This window comes from Nesoenas mayeri (assembly GCF_963082525.1).
Source record: "Nesoenas mayeri genome assembly, chromosome: 1".
NCBI classification, from domain to species: Eukaryota; Metazoa; Chordata; class Aves; order Columbiformes; family Columbidae; genus Nesoenas; species Nesoenas mayeri.
The window spans coordinates 86,774,713-86,784,902 of NC_137541.1; the positions used below are offsets into that span (position 1 = coordinate 86,774,713).

General features: G+C 44.9%; 1 protein-coding gene across 1 annotated transcript; it reads left to right on the forward strand.

Moving 5' to 3' along the window:
• Positions 1 to 831: 831 nt before the first annotated feature.
• Positions 832 to 6,888, forward strand: C1R (complement C1r; the record flags this gene model as incomplete). The annotated part of the gene is made up of 11 exons (XM_080348270.1): positions 832 to 839; positions 1,638 to 1,866; positions 2,099 to 2,291; positions 2,464 to 2,607; positions 2,755 to 2,951; positions 3,443 to 3,590; positions 3,680 to 3,801; positions 4,388 to 4,466; positions 4,846 to 4,986; positions 5,890 to 5,964; positions 6,068 to 6,888. 11 exons carry the CDS (start codon positions 832 to 834, stop codon positions 6,886 to 6,888), a joined length of 2,157 nt encoding a protein of 718 aa, XP_080204396.1.
• Positions 6,889 to 10,190: the final 3,302 nt, after the last annotated feature.

A 10,190-nucleotide genomic window follows, 5' to 3' on the forward strand; every position in this document is an offset into this window, starting at 1 on the left:
CTGAAAAGTGTTTCTGAGTTGCTATCTTTTCTCATTTCCACAGTAAATACTGACAGCCTTATGGATCTATCTTGTTTCTCCTAAACATGCTTGCAGAACAGCAAGAAGGGTTCTTGAAAAGGGGCTTATTCGCAGAATGCTTTGATTTTTAATTAATTTTAATTAAATTAGTTCATTTTTATTAATATCTATTTAACTCAAATGTCTGAGGTTTCTTGCATTGCCTGAAAAAGCTCCTAGTTCCCATCTCAAAAAACCTGAAGTACTCTTCAGCAAACCAGAACAGACAAAACCTGACTATGACAGTTCGATGGTTTTTTTTAAGTTTAACTTAAACTTAATTTAAGCTTAATTTAAATAAATTAATTTAATTTGTTAAGACTAAAATTTATTATCTTCTTCCTACACCAGGAAGCTGCCCAGAAAGAGTCAGGGAGACTTCCTAGGAGAACAACTTTGAGGGGGAACAAACTGAGAGCAGCTGCTGGATTGCAGATCAGACCCTAGGAAGGGTCTCAAGCAGTCATTCATCCTGCCTTCTCGCCCACAAGGAGGAACTGGGCTCTGCCTGGCCGGGCTGTGACGGCCCCTAAAAGCGCTCCTGGCGGCCTGCGTTCGCATGCTGGGGGGGAACCAGCAGCTCGGCAGCAGCTGGGCAGCAGAGGGCAGCAAGCGCCGAGCCACGGGAGCCTGGTCCCCTGCCAGGGCCGGGCTTCTCTTCTCTTCCCCCGCCTGTCCCCACCTACCTGATCGGCCCCCAGGCTCACTCGCTGGCCGCCGCTCCGGAGCTCCGGCCGGGGCAGCGGGGAGGACGGGCCAGGGGGCGAGCGCATGGAAATGTGAGTGGGGGCGGCTGGGGTGGGGATGTGCAGCCACATATTTGCGGGGAGGGAAACGGCAAGGTTAGACGCTTCCAACAAAGGAGAAGAGGGCAGACGGGCTACACCCATGGTTACTGTCCCTCTGTTAAAGCTTTGCTAGCATGTAGGGTTGAGGAAGAAGGATCATCCTGGCTGATGTTTTTATGAGATGTCCACAGTGAGCTTCTTTTGGAGGAACACTGACAGTCTTGTTCCCCAGAGGGGAAGAGGGGTGATCTGCAGAATGAGAAAAAAAACATGAGGGGCAACTTTTGGAGGAGAGAGATCGAGGCATGACTGGGTAGAGGGCTGCCCAGAAGGCACTACAGGATTGCTGCTCAGCAAACTGAGCTTGAGATCTCCACAACCTCACCAAAGGAACTGGGCGGAGGTCCTAAACTAGCAATAGACAGAAATGGCCAGATGGCCCAGACCCAAAGGGAACCAAACTTCCCCTGTTTCTAAGGGACTCAGCCCCATGACAGCTGGGAACAAGCAGATGTTGCTCAGGAAAATCACCCATGTTTTTTCAAATTGCTTTCTGGTTTGATGAATCTCTTTGGCTGGGTCACAATGCCTTGCTGGAACCTGGGTAGTGGTGCTGTCTTCGTTTCAGCTGTCCTTGTTCCTGAGTGACCCAAGCCAGAAGCTGCACCTGCAACTAGGTCTTCTGTGTTTGGATTCCATTAGACAGTTCACAAGTCGCTTGTGAAGTCTCCTCTGATTTTGGATGACCTAATTTTGTTAAATGTCATAGTTTACTTGCCATGTTCACAGGCACGTTCCTTTTCTCCTGTGGGCCTTCCTCTTTCGGGGAGCGATCAATTCCAGTCCAGTGCCAAGAAAGCTTTTTGGGGAGATCAGATCTCCTGGCTATCCCAAGCCATATCCCAACAATAACATCAGCATCTGGGATATCCATGTTCCAGAAGGCTATGTGGTAAAGCTGACCTTCAGATATTTTGACCTGGAGCCATCTGAGTCCTGCTTCTATGACTATGTTAAGGTATGTGTATAGATACCTGGGCCAAGGGGTGACTGGAGGTGGGAATCTAGTGGCCAGCATATGCAATGTCTCTTCATTCAACAGACCTCCTCTCATGCTTCCCACAAAGGAAAGGGAAGGAGATAAAGATAGAAATGGGTGGAGCAGGTACTGGAAACTCATGGCTGGGTAATGATACATGGAGCAGGCTGAATCTTATGAGGCTACAGTGATTTTCCCTTAACCTTGACAGATCAAAGCAGACAAGAAAAACTTGGGCCGATACTGTGGCCAGCTTGGGTCAATCACAGGCAATCACCCAGGAAGAAAGAAGTTTGTATCTAAGGGGAACAGAATGCACTTGGCATTTCATTCTGATTTCTCCAACGAAGACAATGGCACAGTGATTCCCTATAGGGGCTTCCTGGCCTATTACCAAGCTGTGGGTGAGTAGGCAATACCCTCACCATGCAGACAGAAGCCTGTGTGGCTCCAACCAGTTTTCCTCCTTGTCAGACAAATAAAGAGAAGCTGTAAGCAAGCATATGGATCTCTATGTGCTTTCAGTGTACACCAGAGAGGTTTAATGCTTTCCTTCTCTCATCCCTGTGTCTTCAGATCTTGATGAATGTGACCCTAACAATGCTGCTGAGGAAGATGAAAGGCCTCGGTGCCAACATGTCTGCCACAACTATGTGGGTGGCTACTTCTGTACTTGCTGGGCTGGCTACCAGCTTCAGAGTGACCTCCACTCCTGCAAAGGTAAATTGAAATTTTGAAAGATCAGAGGATTCCAGGGAAGGAGTCCTTCAGCCAGATAGGGTGGGAGAAGTGACTTAGAGAGCAGTTGACTGGGCTGCAGAAGTCACAGCTCCACGATGTGACCTCTACGTTCTCCCTCTACACCAGTGGACTGCAGCAGTGAGTTGTTCACAGAGGCATCTGGGTACCTAAGCAGCCCCAAGTATCCCCAGCCCTATCCTGAAGACCTCCAGTGTAACTACAGCATCCGTCTGCAAAAGGGCCTGTCTATCTCCCTGAAGTTCTTGGAACCCTTTGAGATTGATGATCACCAGCAAGTCCGCTGCCCTTATGATCAGCTTAAGGTACTGGAGATTAGTAAACTACTTCCAACCCTGCTGCCAGACTTGGACAGCAATTCTGGGTACACCCGTATTTGGATGAGAAATATGGGGTCAGTATAAGGAGAATGCCCCAGTATGAAGGACTGAGCTCTTCCCTTGTCCCTCCTTCAGTGCATGCACTTTACCATTGTCCTGAGGTCAGAGGCTCTGGGTCACAAGCCCCTGAGTGGAGCCAAAAAAATCATCCTTCTTTCAGTTTTATCTACCTTTGATTTAATCTCAGGATTTAAAGAGATTGATGGCTCTGATTCCCATGATAAAGGAGGTGAGCTTGTGGTATGTCAGCCATTTGTTCTGATCTGTCAGTGCAGAAATCAGCAAAAATGGGTCAGACAACCAGCCCTGTTCACCATCATAGGCACTGTGGCAAGCTTGGTCTGGATTGAAATAGGAATATTGGGGCAGAGATGCATGTGTGTTTCTGTCCCTGTGACACCTGTTTTCCCCATCAGATCCAAGCACATGGGAGAGAGATTGGTGAATTCTGTGGCAAGGAGTCACCTGGCAGCATTGAAACCAACAGCAATGAGGTGGACATCCTCTTCCTCACTGATGAGTCAGGGTTCAGCCGTGGCTGGAAGATCCACTACACCTCGAAGAGTAAGATATTTCTTACACAGAGGCTGTTACAGCCCATCTACACCATTTGTTGATACCAATTCACTTTGTCCCATTCCATTCTCTGAAAGAAATGCGGTGCCCGCAGCCTGTCCCACGAGATCAGTTTACCATCATCAGAGACCCGCAACCTGTGTATCAATTTCAGGACTATTTCATTGTCAGCTGCAAGACTGGGTATAACCTGATGGAGGTGAGATCCCTTCTCTACTCCCTTCAGTCATATTTAGGCTTCTCTTCAGTTTGTGTAAGTCTTTGATCTTTCAGTAAAACTTTCCTTTGGGGTTTCATGCATGGTAACCTCTTGCAATTCCTGCTTCTTCCTTGCTTCTGTTGGCTTTCTTCCAGTGGTTTATCCTTTCCTAGTTTCCTTCCTCATGCAGTTACCATTTCACAAAGCCCTGGTAGAAGATGAGAGACAAAGATCCTATGAAACATTGGTAAACAAGAATATCTCTTTGGAAGGATATGAATTCAGACTTGAAGCAGGAGATGCTACCTGCCTCCCTTGCCATCTTATTGCCAGGACTGGGCAGCACTTGTCACACTTTCATTGTTGATGTCTGCTGATACCTTGGCCTGCTATGAAGAATTTGTAGCCTGTGGCAAATGCAGGATAGAGGGAAGGCAGCCAAGGGAGAAGACAGCAACTGGAACAGACTGCAGGGGGGCAACTATTGGACAGAAGTGGAAAGATGGGCAGATAGAATAATATTTTAATGTGGGGAGGGAATGTAAGGCTCTCTACAACCAACAAAGATGTTTTCTTTCCCATGCAGGGCAACCGAAAGCTGCCGTCCTTCACAGCTGTTTGCCAGGCTGATGGCACATGGCATCAATCCATGCCCCGCTGTGAAAGTGAGTGATCCGAGAACAGGGATTATGCCCCCTGCTGTGGCTTTCCCCCTCCAAGAACATAATGAGTTCAGACTCTATAACTCAGTTTGTCTGTGGCCATAGACTCATGGATATACTGGCTGGAAGGACCTGCAGAGGTCCGCAGTTGACTTTCGTTACATTTTTCCACTTGCAAAAACTTTAATGTTTTTCCTCCCTTACAAAAACGCATAAAAGATCACCTATAATGTTGTCACATCTAAAGCAAAAGATCCCAGTCTGGGATCCATTTCAGAACAACCTCTCTCTGCCCACTGTACTAAGTGGTCCTTGACATCATGGCCACAATCCAAGTTGAGCCTAAACCTGCAGCAGTATTCTGGTTTTTTCTTTCTTGTAGTTGTGAACTGTGGCAACCCTACAGACCTGACCAATGGGGCATTCAGCTATGTTAACAAACCTGCAAACAACAGCTACCAGTCAGTGATCACGTACCAATGCAATGAACCATATTATCACATTGTCACTGGAACAGGTGGTGGTGAGTCCTAATCGCACACAGACATTGAAATCTGTGTGTGAAAAGCCTGCTTAGATTTCCAGTTAGAATTATCTCTGCTCCCCAGGCTTGGGGCTCCCCAGTCTTTCCTTGGCTCTGCAGCATAGCTCCTGAGGCTTCTTGTCTCAGCCTATTCCCACCCTGCTTCATTTCCAGAGTCCATCACATCCTCCCTCTACACTCTCCTTAACTTTTGCAGAAGGTCATCTTCTCTCATCTGTGATGTATTATTCTGTAGTGGATTTCATTATTTCACTGAAATTTGAGGCATGGTGCCTAGGAATCACCAAAATTATGAAACTTTGCTACACCAGCCTGAGTTGCTACAGATGCAAATAAATAAACTTACACTCCACTCCACTGTAACACTGTTTACCTCTTTGGAATATTGTTCAGCAGCAGAGACATCTAAGGGCTAAATAACATACATACAGAAAAACGGATTTTTATGCAGCAGGTCAGAAAAATTAAGGTAAAGTTCAAAACCATTCACATGCCTTCTTTTTGCACCTATGATTCTACAGAAGTAGTGCCTGAGCTTTACTGATCTCCTTGGAACTGAGGTGCTTGGAGATGTACATTCTATCCAGAGGGAGACATTCCAGACTGTATCACAGGTGGCTTTTCCTTGGAAAGGGTGCCTTTGGGATGGAAGGGTTGAGTGCAGCATGTGGGACACCTTGGAGACAGGAACCCCTGGAAAATACTCCTATTCTGTTCTATTCTATTCTATTCTATTCTATTCTATTCTATTCTATTCTATTCTATTCTATTCTATTCTATTCTATTCCGTGCCGTGCCGTGCCGTGCCGTGCCGTGCCATCCTAATTTTTGCACCTCATGCCTGCAGGCCTGGGTCTCATTTACTTCCCTCTCATCCTACAGACAGATTCACCTGCTCTCCTGAGGGAACCTGGGTGGATGGAGATGGCCAGGTGAAAATTCCTGCCTGCTTGCCAGGTCAGTAAAAGACTCTTCGTCTGATGTTTACTGATTCATGCTTAGAGTCAGTACAAAGCCAGGACATCATGCAGGGTCATGACTTCCTTGCATTTCTCCACAGTGTGTGGGAAGCCAGTCAACCCCATCACTGAAGTCCAGCGGATCTTGGGTGGCAAGTCAGCAAGGACAGGCAGTTTCCCTTGGCAGGCTCTAACGCACATCCATGGACGAGGGGGTGGTGCGCTCCTAGGTGACCGCTGGATCCTGACCGCTGCCCACACCATATTACCCAAAGAGACAGCCAGGAACAATGTAAGCCTGGACCAGCTAGCAGAGGAGGCTGACATTTTCCTTGGTCACACCAAGGTAGAAGAGCTTCACAAGATGGGTAACCACCCTGTACATAGGATCTTTATCCATCCAGACTACAATCCTAACAATGAGCACAACTTCAATGGGGACATAGCCCTGCTGGAGCTGAAACATCCTGTAACCCTGGGCCCTATGGTACTGCCCATCTGTCTGCCAGATACTAGCAACAATACTTTCTACGCAGATGGGCACATGGGCTATGTGAGTGGCTTTGGTGTGGAAAAAAACTTTATTTCAAATAATTTGAAGTATGTAAGCCTACCAGCAGTTGCTCGAGAGAAGTGTCAAAGTTGGCTGGACAGTAAGAAGAGAGATATACCTATAGTTTTCTCCGAGAACATGTTCTGTGCTGGCTTCCTCACAGTCAAACGGGATACCTGCCAGGGGGATAGTGGGAGTGTCTTCACAGTGTTAGACTCAGAAACTGGTCGCTGGGTGGCTACTGGTATTGTTTCTTGGGGTATCGGCTGTGCTGAAGGTTATGGCTTCTACACCAAGATCCTCAACTATGTGGACTGGATCAAAGGGATAGTAAGGGAGGATAGCCACTCAATGTTGCTGTCCTACTAGCTGAAGAATCACTGATAGCATATAAATTTCCAGACACAGCAAATCTTGTCTAAAGCTTTTGATGGTGTCTGAAAAGCTTTCCAAACACACATGCCACGTAACCTTCATCATAAGCACTTCTGAAAGCCACCAGAGTGTTTGATGAGTTCTTGGTGGTAGTATCAAAGCTTACCAAAGCTGCTGTACCATTGGCAGTCTGTGGGACTTCTTCGTGAATGTTCTAGCTCTTCCAAATCTTATTACTGGATGAAGCTTTAATAAGATAAGAAATTCTCATGACAGCAAACATGTTATTGTTTGAAGTGCTGACAATATCATCAAACTACCGCAGTCAACTTTTGTACTCTATTGTGCAGGGCAGCAGACTTTCTTGAAGGATGTGGTACTTTGTGCTGAGTACAGTGTACATATGCCCATTTGCATTAGTGAGATTCTATTAATATTAAAATAATTGCTGGAGAAAACTGGTGTGTTATATTTTTCTCTCCCTTTTTTCTTTTTTTTTTTTAACAACTACTTAATATTCTCCATCACTGAGAGCAACTTCTAGACTTTAAATAGGCATTGCTTTACTTACCACTAAAGTGTCTCCAGTTCTGCAATGGTTGTGACAGTTGCTCACCTGTAACAAAATTGCCATTAGATTAGGAGTCTGAAACTCCAGGTGGCTTCAAGGAAGGCAAAAATAAGCTGTGTGATGCCACATTCAAAAGACAGGAAAGATGGCAGCTAATCTCATGGAGAAAAGAGCCCAGGCACCTTTACTGACCAGAATTTGAGGACAAGGTTTTTTATGCTATGCAAAGTAAAACTCCAACTGTAGGACAGCAGCTCTAAAATGATACTGACTCAGAGAGAAGATGACCCCTCTTGTGTTGTGCACTTGTCCACTCTCTGGAGTTGTCTCTTGACTAGTTTTCTTACTGCAGAACAACCTACCTTTTTCTTGTGAATCACTGAGAGAACTGAAGTTTACAACAGCTTGACAGGGGAACTCTGGGGTTAAGGTCATAGTTGCCTTCTTGCACTGTTTTCTGTAAGATCCAGCTCCAGATCTTTTCAGGTATCAGTATCTCTTATATACTTTTGAGATTATATACCCCGTGAAATTGCACTTCTGATATAAATTCATCCATGATCTCCAGGGTTCAGAATTGTGTTGATTTTTCCCATTTTTATGTGCAAGAGGCGAGCATAAGGGGCAATGAGAGCATGGAAAACCATGATGTCCAGTTGTACAGGAGCAATGGATAAACACTGGTCTGGGAGGGAGGAGAGAGAATGAGGCATATGCAACTGAGCAGGGTCATATTCCAGGTGAAGAACAGGGAATTTCTAGAATGCTCAGTGAGTACAAATGATAAGAACAACAAAATACCCAACTCTTCAGTCCTTGTAAAAACTGAGAAAAATTATTGAGAAACCATCATAAAGAATCTCCTGCTTTGCAGGACACTAGGAAACCTTGGGAGACTGAGGCATGGAGAATAGATGATTTGCCCCCAAACCCTATAGGAATCTGTGACCCTCCTAGAGATGGTCGTCCCAGCTAAATAAATATCTTTCCTGTCTCAAACTTCTGGACCATTCAGCCACATTTCTGTTTCTCTTCTCCTCTGCTGTCCTTAATTGATTCCAGCATTTGTCTTCTTGTCCTTTTCCCAAAAGACTGGAATAAATCAGTAAGCTAGTAAGTAATCATGTGACACTGCTTGCCTGAGTGGCTTTGTGGTCATAGAAACTAAGGAAAATGTGTTACCTTAGTTTGAAGGTCACTTTTTCAGAACTTAAGATAGATTCATTTTCCCTAAATTGTATTTTGTTGAGCCATCACTGTTACTGAAGTATCACCACATACCAAAGAAGCAGCTTTCTGCTAGCCAGCCATAGCGGTCTGTAAGATTTCCAGTACCTTTTGCTCATGACTACCCCAGATGTTTGAGCACAACTGTATTCTTTATGGAATTCTAATACACACTGTGAAGTTATAAAATATTGCTACAATGACACTGTTATAGTTAGCTGCATTTTGCTTCGTAAACTGTATCCAAGATTCTTACCTTATCTTAAAAACTATGCAGGTTGTATATGATTTTCATATTTTAGAGAACTAAAAGTTAGTACTTATCTTATCTCGAGAAGATAGGATGTGCTGAGAAGGTACATTTACTATCATCCAAGAATTTATATAATTTTGTGAAGAGTGCGCATGTGCTGTGATGAAAGGTGAAAAGTACACTAGTGATGAAGACTACTTACTTCATCCTGAAGACCCCCAAAACGACCACCAGAGGACACTGAGCATGCTTAGGGTAGTTCCAAAGTGTTGCAACTGATATTGTGAAATAATTGTGTAACCTAATGAATATGCAGTATACACGTTGTAACTCTAATGAATATGTATGTAACCAAACTGTATAAATGTAGTAGAATTCAAATCAGTGGTCGAAGCCAGCTTTGGGTGCGAACCCCTGGTTTCCCAGCGCTGAAATAAAGCACGGCATATAACTACGCCTGTGGTTATGTGTCCTGATTGCTAACAACACCACTTTGTCATTATTGTTTCTTTGCCAGTATATAGTCACCTCTTTGCACAAGATGAATGTAGGCTAAGATTGCAGCCTGGGCTAGTTACCAGGGATGGACACTACTCTTTTGTGCTCCAAGAAGTGAAAGCTGAGATGAGTCCACTTAGCAACAAGAAGGAATGGCTACAAAACTTCATACTAAAGTTGGCACATACAGATATAAAAGTGAAAAGCATTCAACATCCTGTGGTTCACAGTTGCTCAGGAATATAGTACCAGATCCTTGTTTACCAGCCCAACAACAAAGCAACCTTTTGCTTGTTACAAAAAATTGAAAGTGCTTGAGCTGAGTGCAGGAATTTATATGAAATCTCTCAAGAGCTGGACATACCCATTTCCTAGACTCTCAGAAAATCTTAGCCTGGAAGAGGAGGTCTCTAGTCCAACCCACTGCTGACAGCAGGACTAACTACCAAGCTTCATGGCCTTGCCTGGTCAAGTTATAAAGATGTCCAGGGACAGAGATTCCCCAGTCTTTTATGACACTTGTTCCAGTGCTGACCCACACCCTGGGAAAAAAGCCCAACTGGAAATTCCCTTGCTACAATTTGGGTCTATTGTTTCTTGCCCTGTCACCGTTCACCTTTCTAAAGGGTCTAGCTCTGTGTACTCTCTAGCCCTCATTTAGGTAACTAGATACAGCAGTCATCTTCCCCTCTTAGCTTCCTCCTTTTCAAGCTGAGCAAACACAGCTTCCTTCATCTTTCATCATAT